The sequence below is a fragment of the Falco punctatus genome, assembly GCF_963210335.1.
Source record: "Falco punctatus genome assembly, chromosome: 1".
Lineage (NCBI taxonomy): Eukaryota > Metazoa > Chordata > Aves > Falconiformes > Falconidae > Falco > Falco punctatus.
Genome location: NC_137580.1, coordinates 70,605,832 through 70,632,115, shown reverse-complemented (window position 1 = coordinate 70,632,115; position 26,284 = coordinate 70,605,832). Strand labels below are relative to the sequence as shown.

At 41.3% G+C, this 26,284-nt stretch overlaps 1 protein-coding gene and 1 long non-coding RNA gene across 2 annotated transcripts in view; one reads left to right on the top strand and one right to left on the bottom strand.

Moving 5' to 3' along the window:
* The first annotated feature begins 852 nt into the window (after window positions 1–852).
* LOC308055111 lies at window positions 853–11,866 on the top strand. Its single transcript, XR_013924337.1, has 2 exons — window positions 853–1,142; window positions 2,690–11,866. It is a non-coding gene; the product is annotated as an uncharacterized lncRNA (long non-coding RNA).
* Window positions 11,034–26,284, bottom strand: part of PPP3CA (protein phosphatase 3 catalytic subunit alpha) — a 194,251-nt gene continuing 179,000 nt past the window's right edge. Inside the window, exons 11-13 of the mRNA XM_080368667.1 lie at window positions 23,043–23,127; window positions 18,822–18,919; window positions 11,034–12,798 (exon numbers count right to left, since the gene is read on the bottom strand). Of these exons, the coding sequence (XP_080224793.1) occupies window positions 12,605–12,798; window positions 18,822–18,919; window positions 23,043–23,127 (377 nt within the window). The 3' untranslated portion in view covers window positions 11,034–12,604. The remainder of the gene's footprint in view (window positions 12,799–18,821; window positions 18,920–23,042; window positions 23,128–26,284) is intronic.

Genomic DNA, 26,284 nt, shown 5'->3' with positions numbered 1-26,284 from the left:
CTCCTGCCCCTCCTCAGCAGGGCACTACACACCGACTGATGGACACATGCACGGCAAACGCTGCAGCTTCACAGACATCACTGCATTTCATGCCGCAGCTCTCACCGAAAGGTGCAGGCAAAGGTCTGGCAAATGAAGATTTCCTTAGCCTGTAATACTCCTGTGCCTGATTATTATTAGATTTGTACTTTAAACCCAGGAGATTGTCTGGGGTTGTTGCATGTAATTACAAGACCGATAATTATATCAGGTGTAATCTTGCCTTACCTCTGTTCAGCCCAGCATAGATAAGCATTGGAAGAGCTACATTGCTTTAAGCAAGAAGGAACCCAGCCACCAAGTAGTGAAAATGCTACAAATCCCTCCCTGCACTTGTAAGATAAATACAGTCCAGCCTCTTATCAGCTGCAGCACAGGGTCCCAGAGCTAGCCTGTGTGTCCTGGAGAGCACCCGGGGTGCTGCAGAAGATAAAATCATCAACCTGTAATTAACACCGCCACCACTTCAGGGGATTTGCCCCCAGTGCAAATGTTTTCTTTTCTGGTGAACCCCTGAATGCACCTCAGCAGTTAATGCCCATGCGATTTTGGGCATCGCATACCATATTTAGAAAGCCCACTGTCACCATGGCAACGGGTTTCACTTACACATAGCAATGTACAGGCACATGTGCTCCAAGCCTGTGCAGGGAGGAAGGCGATGACACCCAAGCTCCTCACCGAGGGGCTGTATCAGTGCTTGCCACGCAGTAGGGTTAAGGGCTGCGAGATTAGTAGTTTGGCCTTTCGGAATATTTTCGCTGGACGTTCGAATGCATCGCCTGACATGGAAATGGAGAAGAAGAAAGGAGTTCCCATTCTTTCTTTTTTCCCATGAGGTAAAATTCAGTTCAGGGAAGGTGTCCGTAGAGACGTCCCTGAAGGACATACCTTGCAAGCCTCTGTTGTTCTGAGCTGCACTGCGAAACTGCAGCTCTCCAGGAGGGAAAGGGGAGAGGGCTGCTGGAATTGCAACGGGCAGCTGTGCAGCCACAGACCACCTCACGCATCGCTAGGGATGGCGGCAGCTTTCAAAGAGGGTGAGGTCCTTTCCAATGGCCTGGGAGGCTGGGGCACCATCGGCTGGGGTGGAAAAGAGCAGGGTTGAATTTAAAGCATGACTTATATTGTTTAAATAATCTATTGCTTGTGTTGCCCATTGCTCCTGACTTCCAGTGGCACACTCTGTAACTTCAAGTAGTTTTACTGGATGGAGAGAGGGGTCACATATATTTCACGCCTGGGCTTTCCCCCCTTGTTTTCTTTGCATTGAGGAAGACATGTGTCCTGCCAGGGAGCCTGCAGGAAATGAGGGAAGGCAGGAGAACTCCCGGGGGAAGCAGCAAGGCATGCTCTTGGGTCTAGGAAAGGGCCACGTCCAACAGCAACACGCAGCTTCCCACTGAGCTTTTCATCTGTAATTTTCAAGCCATCACATCCCACAGTCCCCTGCAGCCATTACAGGTGTAATGTATCCACTGCAATCCACCGATGGAGCAGCTGCCTGCCTGTAACCAAGCAAGCTCACCCTGAAACAGCTATGCCAAAGAGTTTAGTGCTTGAGGCAATTACTAAATCCCAGGGTTTTATTCTAACAACATACAAATGCTCACATGAGAATAACAATTTAATTTTCAGTGCTCAGCAGAATATATATTTTTGTTGCACTTCAGCTGTGGCGCAGAGATAAATTATGTGTTTAGATTTTTGACAGTTTTCCCAAAGCTTAATTCCTAGCTGATCTCTTTCAAATGATCCATATTTCAAGGATTTTTATCTGTAATTAATCTTGGCAACAATAATAAGAAAACAACCCTGGAACTTTTTTGGGAAAAAAAAAAAAGTATTTTCTGCTATTAAATTTGTACTTTCTCCCATTCCTCTCTCCTGTCCCTCCACTCCTCCAGCCTTGGCCTTTCACTGCCCTTGCAAACAGGCAATCTTCAAGACCTCTCCAGTACATGTGATACCGCAGGAGACTGGAAATATTTCTGAGCCAGGAAATAATGACAGTTATTCCATTAGATACAAAGGTTTTCCTCCACAAGCTTCACTAAAAAAGCATTACAGTTAATAACATTACCTAAAATTCCCTACCAGCTCTGAATGGCCCAGATATCCTCTTGTCCTACCGCTCCAGGCTGTATCATTCTCTTCTAAGAATGCTTTGGCAAAGAGTGCCCAGCTGTTTGTTATGGTGAAAATACTCTACACATGCTCTCATCATCCTGATGTAAATCCCAGCAACTGACTGGGCAGCCCTGCTGGGCTCCTGCAGGTCCAGGTTTTCTGCAAATAGGTGCAGCGTGCTCCAGGCAGGTGAGTCCCCAGTCAGCTGCTGGCTTCAGTTCCTCTGTAGCATGTCCTCACCTATAGAGTCCTCTCTAGCTATTGCTTCACCTGAAGGAAGTAGGGTATGGACAGGCAAGGCTGCCAGGCCAGGAACAGCAAGAAAAATAACAATAATGTTACCCAGTCATGTGTTTTTTGGCTCAAAAGTGTTGTTTCCTGGGATGTGCTCTGGTTCCTGAAAAATTTTGGCTGTGTGAGCCTCAGCTATCCCCCCCTAGCCCTGGTTCCCATGGACCCAGTGCCCAGGGGTTTGGGCTGTGGGTGCTGTCAGTGCTGGTGCTTGCACACCTGGGCTAAGTGGTTTTCACTGCTGGTTTTAAGGCATTGTTGGGTCTTCTCTGTGCTTCAGCTTTCCCAGAGAGTGGGGTAGAAAGTCCCTCTGTTTTTCTAGGAAAAGGCAGTGAAGAAACCCAGAGGAAGGGTCAGATTAGACATGCTGACACAGGGAGGGGAGAAAACAGCAGACGTGGCAGTGTCCCACTTTTGTATCTTGTCTCTTGATGCCTGTGGGGTAATAAGACAGGTCCAATGTAAAATGCTGAAAAAAGATCATATTTTCTCCTCAGAACACCTGTGTTAGTTAACACATACATATATGTCTATATCTATATCCTTGCAGGCAGAGCCTGTGCTGACGCTACATTCACACTCCTGATTACTCCTGGCTTCTCACGGCTTCATTTCAACACGTTAGATACAAAGGTTACACTAGGTTAACTGTGTTGAAAAACATTAAAAGCATAATCAATAAGAAAAGGAAAAAGACAAAGTATTTTCACAGGGAGTTTTACCTAAATATTTGGACTCTATGACTGGCACAAGGGCAAGCAAAGATACCAAAGACCAGCCCAGCAAGAAATCCTGGAAACTGCAGAGTAACTGTGTGCTCTGTAACTACTGCATGAGTATCTTTATCTTAATAGTCAGAATAATTTACTGTAGATCTCATACCACATATTTTCATTCATTATGGAAGACTGCCACAGTGGTACTCATTCACAAGGATGAAGCCCCTTGAGTTTCGGACAAGCAACGTGATAGCTTAGATGGTTTAAGAGAAAACACGTCATTTAGGTGCTGCCAGCCCAGGCACTGCAGGAACCTTGACTGGGAAACTGGATGAATCAGGACCACAAGTACAGACATCGTTCCACCCATTGGCTTCCTTGGGAAGCTGAAGACATGCAGCCGCAGGGAATTCTAGCCAGGTGCACCTGCTTTTACACCCCTTTAGGAGGTCTGCGTGGCTCTCACCCAGTGTTTCTGGCAGGGAGCTTTGCAGGCTCATGCCCCAGCCCTTCCTGGGCACGGGAAATAAGCCTCAACCGTGGCACAGAAAGTTTGCTCCGTAAGCACACCCAGGGCATTTTCCTCCAACTCTGGGGGAGAAAGGGAGCGTTTAGCACTCAGGGCAGGCAGCCCTTATCAGCATTGCTTCAGACCCTGCCCACCTCCTCTAACTCTCAGCCCCCACAGAAGCCATTTGCTCTGACTTGCCCAGTCCCTCCTCGCATGGGTTCTGATAGCTCAGCGCTGCTTCCCCTGCAGCTGAGCCCCCCCGACACCCCCCACCCCCCCCCCTCCCCGGCAGCAGCGGGGCTTTCTGGGGACGGGAATCCCTGCACCCTCCCCAAAGCCCGCATGAGTCATCGAGCTGTTAGAAACAGGAGATTATTTCTGGATTTAACTTTCTGGACTGAGGGAAACACTGCCGTGTCAGCACCCAGCTGTGCTTTTAAGAGGTGCGTTGTTTGGCAAGTCTTGCAAATCTATTTCCATGCGAAAGCACACACATGAATAAGAAAAAGCTTATAAGAAAAAGCTGTGGAAGTGAAAGGGCCAAGAGAAATTCTTTGCTGGGAGATAGTGAAGGCAAAACTGACCATTTATTTTTTCTCCACTAACTAAAATAGCCACGCAGAGGCAGAAAGGACTGGGAGAAGCCCTCCTTCTCCCCCCATCCAGAGCGGATCTTGCTGCTTCTCCCCACCAGCTCCTCAGGAATGATGAGTGTTATCACTTACTGATGCCAACTTCCAGGGCAACGTCAGCACTTCTCACTACACATGCAAAGGCTTTTGTTACCAATATTATTTCCTCAGCTCTGAAAAGGAAAAAATAACTGTCTTATTCTCCTGCCAAGTCACCCTCTCTCCACAAACACCAGTGTTTTCGTAATACCACCTATTCACAAGGAACGCTCCTGACTTAAGAAGAACAGAAAGCTCAAGCCAGTGACCTGCTGTGATGCTCCTGCACTCAGAACCAGTCTCCATGGAATTCATTGTTTTATTCTGTTTTCTTGTGAGCAGCAGCTGCCTGGACACACAGGCATCTAGGTCCAGGCACAGTGGAGGTAATGGCAGCAGCACAGGGAACTGAGGCAAGGTCACCCCCCGAGGTCACATGGAGGCGTGATCCTGGCTGCAGCGAGAGACACTGCCAGTCCATGCTTGCCTGGCAGGCAGACAGGCAGCTGGCAGTGCCCCAGGGGATCTGGGAAAAGGAACCAGTGGCAAAATGGTGGCTATGATAAAGCAAAAGAACGAGGGAGAGAAAAGGAAAAGGAACAAGAGGGAAGAAAATTGGAGAGGAAAGGAAAACACGTGAAAGGGAGCTCCCTCCAGCAGTGATCCCTCCTAGTAATCCCCATCACCCTCCAGTGATCCTGTCTCCCACTGAAAGCTGCTGAGGGTGGACAGAGACACAGATGGAAAAGGGAAGGGGGAAACAAATTATGATGCCACAAGCATTTCTTGCCTAGCTAAATTTCTATGTACTACCTCTGAGAAACACTGTCACCACCCAGAGTGTCCTCTCCCAACACTGACAGTTGTGGTCTTCCCTTCACCTTCCCTTTCCACCTTAACTTTCACGTACAGATTCCTGACATCCATAACTAACTTCTATTTGCCACACAGCACTGTAGCGAACAGCTCCTCTCACGCACATTTTGATCAGTGGTTCCTTCAAGATTTGCTTTAAATCTTTGCATGTGATTACGCTCAGACCAATGGCCCTGCGGTTGCTCCTTATTTATCTATACTTCTGAACTATATGTTCTCTAAGTATATTTTCAAAATATGCCACCCAGTCAGAGAATTGCTATTTGACAAGTAAGCAAATACGGTATTTTCTATTGCAACTGCAGGAAAAACTCATTTTCATTAAATAAGTGCATTAAACTCTGAATTTGTTCCTGTCTTGATCCCTATAGTTCTTGTTTCCATATCCTGAATCTCATTGTTGGCTTTCCTTCCACGGTGCTTTAGCTAATACATCTACTTTAAACCTCTCCCTTACCCTCATTGCATCATTTCCCACTTATTTATACCTTGCTCTTTCTGTTCAAGTGGCTAGAAATGTTTTCTGCTGCTTTCCAACCACTATCACCAAGACAACTTACTTAGCTGGGCTCATGCTGATTTTCACTGTATTCTTAGCCTTTACTGGCCATCCCCAACTTGGCTTGTCAGGCCATTTTTCCATTCCTTGTTAACTTTTGCTTTTTCTGTTTGTTTGAGGCGTCCAGTACCTGGTTGGTTTGCAAGTCCTGCCTTACAAGTCTAGTTGAGATTTAAGGTCCTCATAATTCTTGGCTTTTTATCCTGTACAGAGTCCAGGCTTTGGCTTGTCATCCCAGCTGACTTCATGGCAACTCCCTTGTATCAGGTCCGAATCCCTTAGTTACAGGCATCCTTGCATTTAAGATGAATTGATTAAACTCTTCAGCATGCAACACAGCATTCAATCCTGCAATCTGTGCTTCTTCCTCTGACAGGGCTGTGAGCATGTTCATCATGGGTTTGCCCTCCAAAACGTCATTTCCCATGCCACTCCCTGCTCTCCTTTTATGCATGACTGCTCTTCAGGTCACAGCCTGAACTCTATCACCATCTTTAAGTGCACATCTAGTCTAAGGTGAATTTTATCAGCCTAAATAATTTGTCATTGCCTGTCCAAAGCCAAGGTATGTGGTGGAGTTTCTTTATTTCATCATCTCTGTCTTGCAGTGCAAGTGCTCAGGTCTCTGCTGCCACCACTGCCTCTTCTCCTACCTACCCTGAGAAAGTAATGAAATACACCAAGCTCTCCTGCCAGCCCCACTCCTCTTCCCTTTCCTTTCTCTGGTGCCCTGGTCCTTGGCTGCAGGGCTTCCTCAGACTTTTGCATAAAGATCAGCTCTGCAGCCTTGTTTAAGCTCAGCCACAGCGTCACCCTCATATTCCCTTCAGAGTGCACTTCTTGTTTTAGAAAAATGCAGTCCAAGTGCAAAGCTTATTAAATATGTACTGAAACCAATAAACCACCAAGTGACAGCGAAAAAATGCATCTTTTCCTCAGGCAACCTCCTCAGCAGGTTACTCCTCCCTCCCCAGGGAGGCACAAGATCGCTCATTTATGTGATGTCCTGATTACACGTGCACAATCTGCACTACAATAATGACTACACAAATCATGTGCTTCAGGGCTTCAGCCGCTTGCCTGCTGAATCCAGGAAAGGACTATTTCCTTCAGTACAAGACTGACCAGATTCTTTTGATGACTTCTTTGTCTTCTGAAGCACCAAGGATCAGCAGCAGGCAGGACACAGTACAGGACAGGGATGAGGGTCCTCCCTCTTGCAATTGATACCTACCTGGATAACTTGCTGATCAAATTTATTACCAAATTTGGCAATAAATATTATTCCAATCTTCCACTGCCCTCTCAGACCGGTGAGGCGTTAATTTTCTCTTACCTTCTTGGATCTGATTCTTAGTACATCTCAGCTCTGCAACTGCAACATACCTCTGCTGCTCCCATTTTCTGATGTATGGCTCCCATCTCTTCAACTTACAAGGCCAGAAATGTCTTCACTTGTCTTAAGTTACTAGCATCAATATATGTTTTAGGAACTTAATGGTATATACAGGGAACCAGGGCAGCTAGTTTAACTTGTGGCTCCCCCTGCTCAGCACTGGTGAGACACCCCTGGAGTGTCGTGCCCAGGCCTGCGCTCCCCAGCACAGGAACGACAGGGCCTTACTGGAGCGGGTTCAGCAAAGGGCCATGATGGTGGTTAAGGGACTGGAACATCTGACCTACGAGGAGAGATGGAGAGAGCTGGGACTGCTCAACCTGGAGAAAAGGTGTAAAAATATTTGGGGGGGGGAGTAAAAAAAGATGAAGCCAGGCTCATCTCAGTGAGGCCTGGTGACAGGACAAGAGGCAAAGGGCACGATCTGAAACACAAGACATTTTTACATGTAAGAAAAAAAAAAAAAATTACTGTAAGAGCCATCAAGCACTTTTGCCAGAAAGGCTGTGGATCCATCCTTGCAGATACTTGAAACCTGCCTGGCCATGGCCCTCAGCAGCCTGCTCCAGCTGCCCTTGCACGAGCAGTTGGGTTGGAGGAGCCCATCCTGGTGGTGCCTGCTGGCCTCTGTGTGTCTCAGTTCTGTAACTTAGTAGGCTCCTTGGGCCCAAACCACTGTGAAATTAGTCCAAGTTGCAGCATTTTGCTGCCCATTTAAAGCAAAAAGGATTATTAAATACCCAGATGTTGAGAGAAATGGGCTTGCTCGATCACACCGTGGCTGTCTGCACCAGCTGCCTCCAAGATGCAAGTATGAAATAACCACCTCTTGCTCAAGTCTTGCTGTGGTAGGAACTGCCTAACTGGGTGCCCAGACCCAAACCTCCAGCAAACCACCATGCAAGGCTCTGCCCAAAACGGAGAAGAGGCCTTGGTGAACTTCAGAGTAACTAGTGACAGCTGCTAGTGGACTCCACAAAGGAGCGGTCGTTGTCATGTCTGCCATCATGCCTGCAGACTTCCCACTGGCAGCAAAATCAGTCCTTTAGCACATTCTTTGCCAAGTTACTTTACCTAAAACAAACTTCTGACAGGGATGACAGAGCCAAGGCAGCCCTTCCCTTTGCAATCGTGTGCTGCAGCAGAATCCTGCCCAGAGCACACAGCTATCTGTCAACTTGATGAAACGTCGTGGTGCATGTAAAACTAAATCTGCCCTCAAGTTATTAAAAATAATAATACTAATAAAATCACAGCCTCATGAAACACACATTTTATACGGTATACCAGGCTTGATACTGTAGTCAGCTCAGCAAGACAAAAAAAAAAGTCCCCTACTTCTAGCTCCACGAACTCCTCCTTTTTGTGACTCCCATGGAGGTGGCTGGAAGTCCTCTGTGTTTTTACATACATATGAACACAGGTGAAATTGGATGTGTTTTTTCCTAAATCACTGAAGAACCAGAAAGTTCACCCTTTCGCAAGCCAAAAATGGCCATTTTGAGCAGAATCAAACGTCCTCCCAAAAGCAACAAAGAAAGCGATCTGCAAACTATTTACCAGATGATGGTTGCTTTGGTGCTTGTATTTTTTTAACATTTGAAACAGCCGATTCTCACATCCATCCCTTTGCGAAAGAAGTGGGAAGATTCATGGATCTGACTAATCCAAGCAACAGTACCTTGAAAAAAGAAGGGAAACTGATTCCTAAGGACTAAAATTGTAAATTCAGTTTGAACCTAGAAAGCGTCTGTGAATTTCTGTTTTTTACACTTGGAACTCCACTGTTTCACTAAAAACCAGGGCTAAAGTGAGAGAGGACAGAGATCAGGTCAGTGCTAACAAGCAGCATCTTTTGGTGCCAGTTTTCAGCCCTGCTTTATGACCTCAATTTCACTGGCCAGGTGCTCAGAGAAAGCCAAATTCCTCTAGAGGCTGAAGACGTCCTCCTCTGGCAATAAATAAAGTGTGAAGAAAAATGCTTGAAAGAACTTATATCTGTGCCCGACAGCTGGAAATTCTGGCACAAGCTTAAGCAGGGTTAAACCTACTGCAGTTCTCGGGGAAACCCTGGACAAAATTTGAACATTGTCTTCAGAAAATGTATGCTAAGAGCTAATATACTTCATGTTTAATAGCTGTTGAAAAGGAAAATTATGACAGTGCAGAAATTATAATAATGTATCCAATATACTATCTCACACACTGGGAATAAAGTGGTTAAAAAGTTACAGTAAATCCTGATGTAAGCAGCAATGCTATTTTTTTGCATTAGAATAGCATATTTAGTAAAAAGGAAGAAACCTGTACTGGGAGACATACTCCAGTGCTTGACATGTTACTGAGTGAGGCCATGAAATCCAAAACTCAGCCTTCAGAGGCGCCAGGGTTTTTCTTCAAATTCATCTACAGCTCCTTCTGCAGCAGGGAAAAGGACGGACCACTGGAAGAGATGGAATGCCTTGGAAAAAAGATAACCTTTGGATTTTTTTTTTTTGTCCTTCCAGGAACATTTGAATATAGCCTAGAGTACCCCTCAGAGCCAGTCCAGAACCTGCCCCATGGTACAATGGCAGCTCACTCCAGAAAAGAGCCAAGCCATCCTAGATGGACACACAGGATACTTATCTTGCACGCTCCAGATATTTTTCATTCTTCCAAGATATAAAAAGTTCAAAAAACTTCCTTACTAACCAGGCAGAATTTGTACATTTCCTAATGCGTTATTCAGCCTGGGCTACCTCTCTTGCCCATAAGGTCCCTGGCAATTACAGCAGGCATTCACAAACCTACCACTGACTTGTAGCATGGATCTTTTGGGTTAAGCCTACCAATTGAGAAGTCTATGCCACACTGTCACTGCAGAGATGAAAACCCTCTTTCTTGCTGTTACATTGGTGCTAATTGTCTCTACAAAAAAAACTTAGCTGAGGTAACCTACAGCTGTTCACCTAGCACATACACAGGACCAAACTGGAAAGTAAAGTGGTCACTCAAATTTTCACCATTACTTTTTCAGAGACCATGCTCATTAACCAGATGAACTGCTTCACTGATCGCATGAATTGTCAGACTCTGCATGTCTCTCCCTATGCTATATTTCTACACAATCTGAAACAAAAATTTGCATTTAAAATTGATCCAGCTTCCTGGTCCTGTATATTATGAATAGTCTTCGTTTTTGCCACCTGTCATATTTTCCCAAAATTAACAGGAGCTGAAGTGGGAAAAACACATAAGAGCGCAGGCATTGAGCCAACATTTCAAAATGCTACCTGAAAGGAAGACTAAAGCAGCACCCACAATATTACACCATTTGGCATCACCCATCAGTTCTCTGCAGGATGACGGACTGTAGAAGGGTGCTGAGCACAGTTAGGGAGAAAATGAGAACAAGGCAGAACTTTGACAGTTCACCTTTGACTGAAAACAGAGAGCATTTGACAGCTGAAATTGCTGATTTTTTTGTTTTCCTTAAAGGAATATTGTAATTGATATTAATTGACCTTTTCAAACACTCCAGATGAGGGGGTGGGGGGGGAGGGGGGGGAAGCATACATTTTTTTTCTGCACTCTACCTGTGGGATACATCCTACTCATTTTACTGAGAATCCAACTTTCTAACCAGAACTTGGGGGAAGTCTGCAGATGTTCAGTAGTCTAAAACAGTTGGGTAAGAAAATAAGCTTTTTCTTAGTAAAGAACTGACCTTGAATTGTGAAAAGAGTCGTTCTTCTCTTACACAGATGGTCTTCTGTCCAAAGCAAAAGAGAGCAGCAAGTGCACACGCATGTGCCTGCATGCACTTCTGCAACTGAGCCAGCAAGAAAGGGAAGAGTGCTTAAGTTCATGCACATTTTTATTGAGTAGTAATATAAAATGCTTCTTTCATTGTTACAAGTGCATGCTTTGATTGCCAACATTTCGAAGTCAAATTACAAAGGCAAGGCTGTAGGCTGTAGTGAATTACTTGGGCACTTATACAATTGTTAAAAAATATTAATGGACTGTTTTGTTTTGTTTCTTTTTCTTTTTTAGAATGAACCAGTTGAAACCCGTAACTGATATACAAAGGGAAAAAAGTGAAAAAATTACACATTTTGTGGCACATGACAGAACAGAACAAAATGACTAAACCATTATGACATTAACAGTTATCATGCATTTAGAATTCCACATGTAACTACAAACTTATTTAAATTTCACAAGGTTTGCTAAACATGCTACCCATCTATATGTGCACTGACAAGCTTATGTTAAAAACTTTAAGAATACTCTCCCCTTAGATTTTTCAAAGCTTTTTTTGATTACAAAATTTCAAAGGCATTAAGCATTTTTTTTTTTAGAGAATATAAAGTACGCCAGTATACATACATTTCCAGTATAAGTCAGACCACTAAGCGCATTACAGTCCCATACAGGCCTATACAGCCATTTTTTCTTAAAAAACATGCATAGGCAGATTTTTACAGAATATAGATGCTTTTCACTGCACTTAATATGGTGTCTTGTTCACTATACTTAAAAATGCACCACTCATAAATATTTAAATTCAGCAAGCCACAACCAAGACTTGATTTACCAAAAAAACCCAGAAAACCCCCCAAACCAAACCCCTAAATATAAACAGAAAAAAAAGAGAAATATGTTATCATTATTCCAGTTTTTTTTTTTTTTAAACAAAGAAAAGGATAATTGCTGCCAAATTAGTAAGATAAGTGTTATATTTAAAGAAGGGCATTGAAGCACACTAAAGAAACCTGAGGTAAGCATAATCTGTACAAAATTAAACTATCGCTCTCTCGCGCTCTCTCACTCTCTCTCTCTTCATCTTTTTTTTTTTTTTTGGCATTTTAAACAAATTTCCAACATTCTTTTTTTTCTTTTTTTTTTCTATATTTTTAAAGACTGCCTAATTTATCTCATAGCCATTGTCTGACAAGAGTAGCAAAACATTATCAATAAATAGTCCTTATTTAGTTTGTACATTTTGTTAAAAATGTTTTGATGTTGTCCATGTTTAGTGCTGCAACTGTAAACGTACAATAGTTAGTAAGAAATTAAACAAAGTTTTCATGTCCAGTAACATAATAAAAGGCCTTTCAGTAACATACCTAGACGTTCCCAATGCAGTAGGAAAACACGTTCATTCCCCTAACTTTGCAATATATACCAGCATGAGCTCTCATTTTTCTACAAGCATTTTAAAGGCATATCCAAAGGAGGTGTCTCTCCCCCACCCCCCCTCCCACCAAATTAAAATTGACGATCTCTTCATAGATGATTTTTGTAAACTGAATCCAAACCTGGCCCCCAGAGCAAGTAAGCTATTATCAGAGGCAAGAACATCCCACTGCTGATGTGCAGCAACCCCATCGCGCCCTGCAGCTCAACCCCCCTCCCAGACAGTGGTCACTGAATATTGCTGCTATTACTGCCGTTGCTGTCCATGCCATTAGTCTCTGTGGAGATTGCCTTGTTGATGGAGTTAAGGTTGGCATCGGATGGCACGTCTCTGCGTGGAGGCATTCGCTCATTAATTCGATCTAAGCCTTTGGCCTCCTCGAAGCTAGTGATCTTATGCTGGGGTGAAAATCCTTTGATAGCTAAATAAAGGATTATTAAAAAGTAAAATTAGCAACGTAAAACTCTCGGCAGCTTTTCCCCCAACTTATCAATGAGTACGAAAGTCCTCCTTTGCGAAGGCGACAATGAGAAGATCTGACAACATGACCGACTCCTTACCGTACTTAGAAAGAGCTGGGGGTTAACTACCACTGTGTCTTGCAACACAACTACTTTTTTCAACAGGATCAACTTACAATATTTTGTTTGTTGCCCACTGGCGTTCAGCTTAAAAAGCTAAGAAGCTGACAGGAAACTACAGTTTGCAATCAGGAACCATGTTTAGCGCACAGCCGTGAGCTGGTGAGTTAGCATTTGTCATCATCACTTACAGCCTTAAAGACAGTGTGCCTCGCCGTAACATCTTCATCAGGCAGAACTCCCATTTGACTTTCAAAGACCAGGGGAAAAAGTGCTGGCCAGTTACAGGTGGTGATGATGCGGAGAGGCCAGTTTGCGGGCTATACATTAAAGCTATGGGAAATCTGGGGTGACCCTGCAACAGGTTTGCCTTGTGCTCTCAACACAGGCAAGCTGCTTGTTGATCATTCAGGGCAGTTATCCTCCCCGACACGTCCCTGGACTTCTAGAAAGCAGCTTGAGTGAAACAGCAGTAATGCCGTGCAACACGGACCAGGGATATCGCAATTTTGGCACATTTGTACAATTTAACTTTGGAAACACACTGACAAACGACCAAAGTTCCAACTGAAGCTGAGGACTTTTCATCTGCTCTTCAGCAGCAACATTGATGAGGCCACACCAACCTCAGAAGGCAGCCACAGGCTGGGGACCGTATCTTTAGAGTGTGATTTTTATTTTATTTTGTTCTCTCTTTAATTGAAGAGTTGAAGATCTTTAAATTTAAAGCAAAAGAGAAAAAAGCACTGTAGGCAAACAGCAGGTCACAGCTCCATAGACAGTATGTCATAGCCTTCTGTGTGTTATTCTCTGATCTGCACCAAATCAATGCACTGCACTTCCAGAACTGACACTTTTGATACACCACTATCTTAACATGCCACAGAGCAGAAATGGTGTGTTAGTACCAGGAAACTGTAAACTCCCTGGGGAGAGAATGGTAGGGGAGTTTCAAAGATCAAATTCAGTATTGCTTCCCTCCCTTTATCTTCTTTACCCCAAAGTACTCCTGCTCTCCTTCCAATACGCAGTCCTGATTCTGGACAAGCTGGTAACTTCCATTAAAAAAAATAAGTGAACAAACCCAAAACCCTAGAGCATCCCTGGTACCAATCTACCACTCCTTGCGTTTTGGGGGGAGCGAGGAAAGTGTTTCCATGCTGATATTTTTGCCAACCGTTCCCGTGAAAATGGATAGATCCTGTTTGCCTCAGGATGTAGTTCCTTAGCCAGTTTCACAAATGTTATATTGAAACTTTGTGAAGTGCATGGGTTTTAACATGTATTATACTTCAACTCAGAAGAACAACAACAACATAATGGTGATTAGTTAAGTGAGCAGGGATGGAGCAGTGAAAACAGAACAGGCCCTACAGTGAGTTTTTTCAAGGTTTTGGGTTTTTTTATTTCTTTTTTTTTTAACTTTATCTTCTATCACAAAAATGAAGATGTCTAACAAGCACCCAGGCCAATCCCTTAAAGCAACAGTTTAATGGATGGCCATGCTGACGCTGAAACACTTTCTGCATCCTGGAGCTTGCCCGTAGCACAGCCCAGCTGCTGTTACCGAGCCCTGAATCAAACTGCAGAGGAACAATTGGTACAGGGTGAAACATTTTCTCCATCATTTTCTTCATCTACGTAGACTAGTCATTACGACTATGGTTACGGTGTCTAACTAGCAATGATGGCAAATCAAGAATCAACTAGAAGGGTGCATATTGCTAGAATGGGGACGTTCAATCGATTGTGTTTCAAGCTGACACGGTATCATCTGTAATACTGAGGAAGGTGCTCTGCTGTAGTTGCTGGTCAGACAATGAGGATTAGCAGTTTACATTGAGAGTATACTAAAACACAACACAGTCACAGAAAATCACAGAAAACAGCCAAACTGTCAACAAGAATGCACACTGCAGATTAGAGATTGCCGATAGGAATAGATAATTCCAACATAAATAGCAGCTTACTCACTGCTATTTAGAAAGCAGTTGTATTTTCTCTTACTTGTTTGTTCTGTAATTTTATTCACTGCTTTACAAAAATCAAAAACAAATTCAACTGGCCAAAAGGGCACATCTTACCAACAGACAGCAATCATCAGATTTGTTTGTTTGGTGTTTTTTTTTAACTAAAAAAAAATACCCACAGAAAATTTGAGGGGCAAGAACAAAATACAACTGAAGAATTTTGTTTTAAAGGGGAATTCTGAAAACTCTTCTTCCAAAACTTTATAATGCTGAATGAATATTGTGCCTTTTACATTGCAATACGTGATTACTTAGGCTTCAACCATAGCGCTAAAAATTGCTTAAGGGTTAAATTAGGGGTCTGTCAATAAAGCACCATAGTTTTCAATACTAAACATTCGGAAATCTTCTGAGGCAGCCAGTGACTTTATATTTGTAGATAAAATGGTGCTAGTGTTAATGGTTGCTCTAATGTAAATATCCAGTGTGTAAACTGCCACTACCAGAAGAAGCAGACATCTTGCAGACAAATGTCTCATGTTGTTTTACTTTTAAAGAGAAACAGAAACATGCTGAACTGTAACAAAAGACGAATAATTTTTTTTTTACTAGTGACCTAAAGAAAAGAAACAAACTGAAGGAAAAAAGAAAAAGGGAAAACCAAAATGAACAAAAAGAGAGAATACTCATAAAAAGCTGTGTGTTTTCCTTGACCAGGGATTCCTGAGGATAGTTTGAGGCAGAGACAAGACCCTGCCTCCAGCACACAGCTTTTGAGCTATGCGTCACACAGCATTTACGAGCTGCTGCCGAGTTATGACCCATGAAATCCAAGTCCCCTGATCTCCTCCTGTGGCATTACTCAGTGTGTAGTTCAACATACAGGAATTCCAACGTGATTGTAACTTTCAGAAAGAAAAAAACACCACAACAGCAGCAACAGAAAAAAAACACCAAAAAATATTTTCCCCTTTAAAGCAATTACATTTTGGTTAATACCGAGCCACAATTGTTAGCCCAACACCCACACAATCTGTACAAGCTACAGCAAAATGAATACACCCAGCAGAGCCCTTATCTGTTGTGGCACCAACAGAAAGGGGACTGGCCAATTTACCTTCATCAGCCTCAATAGCCTCAACAGTAGCTGAAGAGAAGAAAGGGGTAGCAAAACGAATGAGAAAAATGAGCAGAGGATTTTAACTCTAAGAACAAGTCAGTGAATAGCAAAGGAGCTACAACACTAATGTTACTGTAAGTGCTGGATTTTGGCAAAACAGACAAACACAGAAATGCTTACACAAAAACAATAATTTGCAGACTGAATTAAGCTACAGTTTGTTCTGAAGCAGAAGTTTCACAAACTAAAAGCTTTTAAAGACACAGTTGAGAAGTTTTCTTTTGACTCAAAAGAACTACAAAATTAAAATGTCTTCCATATTCCACACCTGACCTGAAAAGGTCATTGTGTAATTCTCCCAGCTTTGAATAAGAGCAGTTTGATTTGCCCTGTCAAAAGAGAATGAAAAATGGCATAAAGCCATCACACAAAATTCATACCACTTACAATGTCAGTTTGAAAAGTATTAGCCACCAGTACAAGGTAAGGGAGCCACATATACAACTTTTTAGAATGACTTTTTCCTCTCTTCTGACTAAAAGAAACGTCCCCTCAGCATAGGACAGTTTGCTCAGACAGCTTTGCCTTTGCTTGCAATCTCACCCAGTCTGCTCCACCTGTAAGCATCCTTTTTGTCAACCCAGTCTCTGAAAAAAACTTTCTAGTATTATATTTAAATCAATGGACATAGGTACAAGATTGAAAGCTGTTGGACCTCCAAAATGGCAAAGCCTGGTCAGAGAGAGAAAAGCTTGTAATCAGGAGGTTGCTGCAGTGTTATGAATACCATCAATCACTGTTTTGAAATCATTCATTGTTCTTAAAGACAATTTCATTTCAATTCTACTCATCAGATTTGGGATGATTTTTTTTCTACAGTCGGAGATTTACAAGCTGATGCAAATCAGCAAATGCAATCCAATATAGCAATGGTACTGCTCAAATATTTAAAAAGAAATTATGATTTCCAAGAACTTCTCTGGTTTAGAGAACAGCTCAAGAAGCCAAGTTTTTAGGAATTCCTCTTTTCTTTTTTTGTCTTATTATCCCCTACATAAAAGCTTTCTTCATCCTCCATAAAATCCAAAGCAATTTTTTTTTTTTTTACTTAGGACGTTAAATATTAATTGAGATCAACACTAAAATATGTATGCTACTATCTTGCTGCATAGGGAAGTAAGAGGATCTAACCCACATGCACCAAGGTAAGCCTATGTGCCTCTCAAGCTACAGAGCAAGAGAGACGGCAAAAAATCAGGGAACGAAACCAATGCAAACTGAAGAGAAAACACCATAACTAGGATGAGAAATGAAAATGAATAACCAAATCCGAACCAGCACTGACACAGTAGAAAAAAAAATGATGACTAATATGTATACTTCCACAACAGAACACAGTACTCTTATTTTCTGTTAATAGATATGGTAATATGAATGTGTGTTTAACAGAAACTATGTAAAATTCAGGTTATTTGGTAAATGGGGTACTATGTGTTAACTAATACAGAAGCTTGTGTATAGCAATATTTTACTGAGCCAGAATACTGCAGTATGAGGAGATCTTCCCTTTAGCCATTGTGACAAAAACTTTAGGCAACTTTCTCAAATTCATTTCTTTCCCTAATATTTTTTCAGGGCAACAATAGCAGTTTTCTCGGACCAAATTTTCTGAAAAATATTAAACAACTATTATGGAGAAAAGTCTAGGTAAAAACCACAACCCCACTAAGAAAGGTATCCTGTGGAATCATATTGCAGCATTTTCAATGCAGAATGTTACTATGTCTGTAATACACAAGTCATCAAAAAGAAAAAAGGCAAGGGGGGGAAAAAAAAAAAGAGGAAAGAAGGTTTACCACCGTATACCTGAATCTTCTACATAAAAGAGATAGTAAAGGGGAAAATACAGAGAAAGAATGCTCCAGGAAGGAAACAGGAAAACAAGAGGCTGAGACTGTGTTAAAGGTTGTAAGGCATTTCTATTTCTTACACCTACTGCCAACAGAACCTCAATAAGTGAGAGACATTCTTGTGTGCCTGCAATATACTCTGCAGCAATACACACAGGAAAAAAAAAAAAAAGGAGAGCTTACAACAGTAAATTAAATACTTTGCAGCTCCTTATTCCAAAAGGAATATTTCATCAAAAGCAGCCCTACTACAGACTTACAGATTTCCTGTAACAAGAAGCACTTGGTATAAAACTGAACTGACAATCTGTATTGTGTTTGTGTACAAGGCAAATGTGGTGTTTGCAAGAGCCTCCCTTCACTTGGGCTTAAATCAGAATGAAATTATTCTCATGCTGTCACCTAGAACTGCTAGGAGAGAAAATCTAATTCTAGAGCTATTTTCTATTGGTGATTCTCTGTGAGGAAGAACAAATCAGATAAAATGAGTGTCATTATCTAAGCTGCACCTTCAGTACTCCATGTATCAAAGGCTGCTCTTAAAAAAAACCAAAACAAACAGAAAGATGCTGTAAGCTGTGGAAAGAGTGCATCTCACATGCAATGCTGATCTACCATTCTGAACAATTGATTTTCAGGGACCTTTTGCCCCTCTCTTTCTTTGAAAATCTGTGGCATGTAATGAGTCTTGAGAAGTGGCCTTACATGAACTGCTCACAAATGCTCCAGCACAACAAACCGCCTCTTTTATTCTGTCCTTTATTTTTTTCAGAGAAGACTGCAGTTAATTTTCTTGGGTTCTGCAGTTGAAAAACAATTGTTTTCTTTTACACATAATAACACACACAGGCAAACACGCTTACCGCTTTGCAGTGTTTGTTTTCCTCCAGAAAGCACACCACTGGGCAGCATTCCTGTTGGAGTCAAACCTTTCAGTGTCAGAACACTTTCACTCTCTTCTCTGCAGAAGGAAGAAAAAAAAAAAAAGACACCCCAGATGTAAACAATTGTCTCTTTTTTTAAAAAAAAACAAAAACACAGAACACCTTTTAGACACCTTAAGCTACACCTGCCCTGCAATGATCTGGTTTTCTCCTCACCAGGACAGGCTGAATATCTGGTGATAACACCAGCACCAGTGCAGTTACACTGCTGTGTAAGTGGTTCACCTTTGCACCACACCATACACAGACTCCCACTATAGTTAATACTCTAATCTACATCTATGAAACAACATACGACATAATTTTTGAACATATACATATAAACCCACAAACTCGTAAGGAGCAGTTATTGCCAACAATGTATTTAGGTGTCTTACACCATGTGGTCCAAAATCAACTTAAAATGTTTTGCTTTTGTCTGCGCTAGCACTCAGGTGCATTATTTATTAATGACCACCAGCCATTTAAAAAAAAAAAGGCAGCTAAAAGTTCATTAAAATTAATAAGCAGTTCCACCCTTACCAGCACTATTCTTAATAGTTTTGTATGCTAAAAATGGTACTGATTCAAGAAAAATGTTCTAGGAAATCTAAATATATTTTACTGGTCTTCAAATACATACAGTTTTTAATATATGGCTAGAGGAGTACAACAGCTCTATCCAGATAAGCCATTAAACACAGCTTTCTATGAGCTGTAGTGCTATCTGTGATGACATACTTTCTCAGCAGCAAACCTGACACCAATTCTTTAAGAGAAATCTATTTTCAAAGTGCTTTACTTTGAAATACATAACGACATTAAGCTGGAGGAAGCAATCACAAAGACAGAATTTAGTTCCACATTTGCTTGAGGATAATGTGGTTTTGTCTATCAAAACCATCTCTCAGCAATTCTACTACTTAAAATTTTCTTTAGACCTATGTGCCCTGAATTACTCATGTATTTCAAACAACTCTTGTTTACCTACTACATATACTCTTCAAGTTCTATTTTTAGCTTAAAAACAATTCTCCTTGTACATGCTTTTCTTTGTGTCATAGTCAAAATCAAATTGTGACTGTTTTCCTTGTAGGTTTCCTAAGCAATTAGAACCAATGTGACAGCCAAATATTTCCAGAATTAACACAGCACTTTCATCATCTGGAGTTACACACCAAAGTTTTTGGTTTCTCTTGATCATTTGACCCTGCAAGCAATTGCATAATCCGCATTTTCAATTCTGTCCATTTTATCTCTCTCTCTTATTTTTTTTTTTTTTAATTAAACCATAATGGCACTTCTAGCCTCATCTTCATAGGATAAATTTATTCACTGTATTTTTATTATCTTTAAACAGCATATTCCCATGAAACCTCTATATCACAAATTTCAAGATTATTTTTTTTAGCCTTTGGTGTTCCTTAGTTTCTATCTGATGTCCTTCACTTACATTCTAAAAAAAGGCAAACAAACTGATTAAACATTTTATTTACCTCCCTCCTGTCTAAACATACCCAAAGAAAAGTCAGACTTAAGAAACAAAGTTGGAGAGAGGCAATGACAGGGAATTGTGAAGTCTTCCACTGAGTTTATGCCAATCTTTCTATTGTGGCTATTCTCAGCAAAGCTCATTTATAACCTTTGAAACTCCATACAAAGCTAGTTTGATACCTAACTTTGAGACTAAAGTGGCTGAAATGACCTCAGTTTCACATTCAGGTTACATCCTTGAGGAAAGTGGCCACTCCAGTTTGGAGAAGAGACATTCGACCGAGTCCTTTGAAGGTGGTCAAGATCACGTGCTGATCATTTGGAAACGCTTTTCAAGAATTAGTGAAATCAGTTTTGTAAACCAGCAATGACTCTAACAGGAACTTCAGAGGTTTCTGAAACAGGTTAGTTTAGATGATGGTGCCACCACAGCCTTTGCAGGATTACACACAATTATCAGACACTCGTGTGTTATGTGTGGATTGTGCTGCCAAGACCAAAAATGTAACTCAGGCTTTCCTATAGGTACAGAATTTGCAAGATTAACCTCATCTAATTTTTGCTGCCTAGAAGCCTGGCACCTTAGCTGAGGAGAATCAACCTTTTCCAGCAAAAGAGAAAAGGTACTCCCAGGGGAGCAATGATGGCTGGGATGAAACGTCACTCGTTCTCTTAGAAGACTGGTCTGCCAAACTGCCCATTGGAGGTATCTGTTTATTTGCTGACTACACCTCTGACCACAGTAAGGATGCACTGTATTTGCTGGTTAAAGCTAAGGGAGAAGAAATATACTCTTCATCTTCAGTCCTTCCTGCAAAGTTTTAAGGTCCATCAGTAACCAAGAACTGTAAAAGCAGCTTCACTGAGTCAACCTGTGGCTTCTCCTCTACCAGAAACAGTCCATTCTGGTCTTCTGGAGATGCTGGGATGCATGTGGTAGGGGTAAACAAATCACCTCATGAACAATTCTGAGATGAATTTGACCACTTTTCAGGGAAGATCAAGACTGATTTTCATCAGTGCTTAAAATACTGATTTTCATGAAATAATTTAAGAGGGCTCACAGTTTCAAACAGTGCTAAAACCCTAAGTTATGAGGCTTATGCGTATCACTTTAGACAGGACACATGCAAGAATTATCCTGTACCCTTCTTCCATCCCCGAAACCATTGAAAAGCTTCAGCCCCATAGTCCCCTTTGAAAAAGTCTTTGACATATAGGTGACGTCAATCACCTGCAAGTAATCAAAACCCAGATATATCAGCTGAGCATCTAATTTCAGGACTTTCTGCCTATTAAAGTCTGCTTTTTGTTGAATTAATCCTACATTTCAAAAAGTGCTCGACAACAAAATACAGCAGATCCAGAACCTGCAGTTCAAGGTTATGGTAGAAAGCCAGGTTTCCCAAACTGTTTGCTCAACTATCATCAGAGAAAACTAATCGTGCTGTTTTACGAAGGTGGTGGCAATGTCAGCTCCAGGCTCTGTGCCAGACTTGGTACAGAGGAGCAGGTGGAAACATTTGATTGCTCCCCCGCCTTGTTTAAGGAAAAGGCATGATGCCAACTTCTCTTTTTTTTTATGGGTACCACTTTGAAGTAGTTTGTGCATCACTAGTAATTCACATATAACACTTTGGGAACCCCAGGTACAAGTCCTCCATCTCAGTATGCTATTTAAAGCCATGCTGCTGCAATCTGCAATGCATGGGCAAACTGCTGTGTCCACGTGAAGCCCTACTGACAACCTGCCCACTGCTTGCATGCTGCAGAAGAGTCTCAAATCAAGCAAGTTTGACAGTCTCATCTGAAATTAAGAGTGTATTCTTCAAGGAACTATTTTTAATTCCCCTTTTTATCTCAATCATACAATCCTACTAATATATTCTTTGAAAATTCCTTTATTTTGTACTAACCATAATAGCCATAAACTGACTACAGCAGAGCAACATAAAATTTCCTGAGTGGGGGGAAAAATAATCCCGCTGCTAAAAGGGAGGGAGAACTGTATTTTCTATATTTAGACTTCAGCACAGTACAGCATGTTTTCTGTTCTGCTCAGAGACATCGAATGGAGTGCACTAAACACTGGGTAGCAATTAGTTATGCATGTTCATGTGTTTGGGGGAGTGCAGCCCAAGGTAACAAGTTGCTGTTGTCTGCACAATGATTTCCTGGGTTTATCATTAAAATACCCTAATGCTTTCATCTTTAATCATCTTTACTCATGTCAGTAGCAACAACTGTGGGTGACAAAGTGGGACAGTTGGCTTCCTTTCTAATGAGACATGATGTGGACAATGCCCTCTCTCCATATTTAACTCTTGCCTCCCAGTGGCTAAGAGTTAATTAGTACACTTGGCAAGCCAAAGTCTTAAAATAATAATTAAAGAGTAATTGCAATTTTCATTGCTGATGTCTTTTGTTTGTCTGTTTTATGTTCAGCAAAAGCCCTGAGGAAGATGATTATTCAGAGCCATAATAAATAGCAGTATAAATAAACAAAAAAAAAAAGAAATCTTTAAAAGGTTCCAGTAAAACTTAGTTGGATGGTATACTGGTATACCAAAATATCAATTTTGCTGTTTGATTAACAGTACTCTAAATAATCATTCAAAGATGTCCTTTAACATTAAAAACCAAATCTGAAACAGCACAAAACCTTACCTTAACACTGAGAAAACTCTAGCCATTTTTCCTATTGCTCTTATCTTGTTCCTTATAACCTCCTTTCGAGCAGCAGCTGTTGCTCCTGTGGAAAACAGATTAAAAGAGTTACAGAGAGCTGTAAACAATATGTAGCTATTCTAAACTCCAAACAGAAGAAACATCATATTAACACCATGGTTTGCCACACTAAGCCATATTTATAGTCAAACGCCAAAACACTATTTTTGTTATGTAAATCTCAAGACTGATGATTTTTTGACAATCTAGTTATTAGTACCTTTAGAGATGTGATCCTTTTCCTGCTACACATGAAGGCTGAATGTTTTTTCATCAACGTAACATAATTTTCCATTTCAAAAACATTTTCAGAGACCATACTCTTATGAAAACAAGTTTTTTAGAAAGTAGTCATATTCCCCAAAAGTTATGTAACATGAACAGCACCCAAACCATAACAAACAAAAAAGTTAAAAGCTAAACAACAATAGATTTAAAAATCTATTTCATAATCTTATCATTTTGAGTGAAAACCGATCACATTTCACTTAATTTTCTAAAAAAAAGTGATTGGTTAAGCTTAAGACCAAGAGGGTCCAGTTAGGGTTTTCCCATCCCAGATAAAAAGTAATTAAATGGTTATAAAACTTAAAGGCAGAGTCCTGAAAACCAGCATGAAATGGTAGGGATTGTGCTGGCTGGCAGTGGTTAAGGGAGTTCCATAGAGCAACATCCTTCTTATCACTGCTACAGCCTGCTCGAAATTACGATCACTTTGAAATTTGGTAACTCACACAATAATCTGCCTTAAAAAAATAATAAAATGTAATGCTGGAACAGAGACTACACTTCAGCTAAGTTTGCATGTGTACTTGTTACTTAGATATCATCAAAACCTAGAATATTATCTGTGTATCCAAGAAAGAACCACCTGAATGGGAAAAGCAAATAGTACTAAGTAATCAAAATGAGGAACATATTTTAATAAGGACCCCCATGTCCCCAAGAAAATGCCACATTATACTAAGTAAACCAGTTTCATTTAATTATCACAATCATAACCACATACATCATGAAGATTTCTCCCAAAGGTTTCTCAACGACAGGTAACCTTGGCTCATATGGACGCTGCCTGACAATGCCTGTCTGGGAGGTTCAGGAGTGCAACCTGAAAGCCACTACGCATCACGATAACGCTTCCTTCTTCACTGCTCCAGAATTCAAGGACAGAAGTGAAAATTTCTATTTTCAATTCTTAGCCAATTGATCCATTTTATGGAGTCCATCATGGAAACTAGAACAGCAGAAAGGGCCAAAAATGAGGGAGGAGGTTATGGCAGCAGAGGGAACAGCCCCAGGGAGTCAAGGTGGCAACAGAGACAGCCACCTGCGGGTGCCGGGCAGGGGAGCAAGGTGCTGCCAAACAGGGATGACGGGTGCCAGAGATGAAAAGCTGCAGAAGACATGGCCACGGAGCCTTGCCGTGCAGACCTTCCCTATGTGTATTATGAGCACAAAGTTACTTCAGCCAGAAGGGCTCATAATGAAACGTGGGCTCTGCTGAACTAAATGGCAAATGTCCCATCTGCTTCAGCAGCACCAACGTTTCACACGCTGCTCCCTCTCTGTGCAGTCCTGGCCGCTCTGGGCAGTGGAGGAGAAGTTCAGCGCAGCCACGCAGGGATTTGCTGGGTGGCTTCTGGGAGCTGACTATGCAATAATTCTCAGTTTCAGTTTTCTCCACACATCTCTGCTGATGGCAGACCTGTGGCTCTTCTACCAGGTGCTGTCACCTTTCCTACTGTAGATTTCTCAATTACAATTAAACTCATAACAGTTTGAGACTACTGCTGGAAATGCAAGCGTTGCTGCCTCATGATATCTACTAGATGACTACGTGGCCTGGCTGATACCCTGGCACTTTAGAAGAGGTGAAAAAGAAGTACATCTTTTTTTTTTTCTGTGCTTGACTTTCAAAACAAATAGTCATCCTTTCTGAAAAACTTCCAAAACTGAAAATAAGCTCAAATCCTAGAGCTGTTCAAAAGGCAGCAAAGTAACTGTAGGAACAAATATCACAGATAAAGACATAAAAATGAATTCAGGATGAATCTCACCACAACTTTTAGCACTGTGGGATTTAACCCCAAACAGTGCAAGGAGTGAGTTTGATAAAGCGGGAGCTCAATAGCCATGCCCAGGGAATCCTGCAAAGCTGCCTGTGGGGTTGCATGTCCCTGACCAGCCTACATACAAGTGGGTCCACACAAGCCACCTCGTACGTGCCCCCAGCTATCACAGTCTGCATGCTCAAATGTTTATAACTTGTACGCTTACATACTGGGATACGATCGTACAGCTGAGGAGTGTAAACTAGATGTCTTACGATCATGCATGACACTTTTGCATGCACCCATCTTTTGGGGCAAGTATAAATGCATTATTTCCAGGCATTTCTAATGGTCCTCCTAGATAGTCTTAAATTATAAGCCTGTCTCTTGAAGTTCAAGCTGAAAGAAACTATGCTCAGAATGGCTTTCAAACCTCCCCCACATAAAGATAAAAACATAAAGAAAAGATATAAAACCCAAAGATAAATAAAGTCTTAAGCATACATATCTCATTTTAGACAAGAGTGGGAGAAACAGCTGTAATTCAGCTGTAACTGAATTAAACAATATGTTCATAACAGTTTAATGAAAAAATAAAAAAACCCCACAAACAATGATTCAGCTGGGTTCTTCAGGAAACAGAGAGGATACACTCCTGCCTCAGTTACTACAATCTCACTGAACTGTACTCTCAAGACACGAGTTTCAGCCTTTTTTACCCTGAAAGCACTTAAACAGAATTTGTCTTCACCCACCCCCCGCCAAGTGGCACTACCCCTACTTCTTTATTTACAAACCCACACTGTTCTAGTATATCTTCTATTTGACCTTTTCCTGTAGTCACTGATTAACTTCCAGAAGAGTTGAGAACTGAAAAATGGAAATATAGTTTATGACTGAAGTGAATTACAATGCCTTACACTTAAGTATTAAATAAGAATGCAAAAAAAAAAACAAAACAAAAAACTTAATCACAAACCACAACAGGCTCAAAGGGAGTATTTTGTGCTCATCAATATACATAAAAGGCTACTTAAAAATACACTTAAAAGATTTTGGTCTCCACTGAATTCCCTGATTTGTAACCGATCTGTGAAAATGACTTAAAATATTCTATGTTTACTAAATATT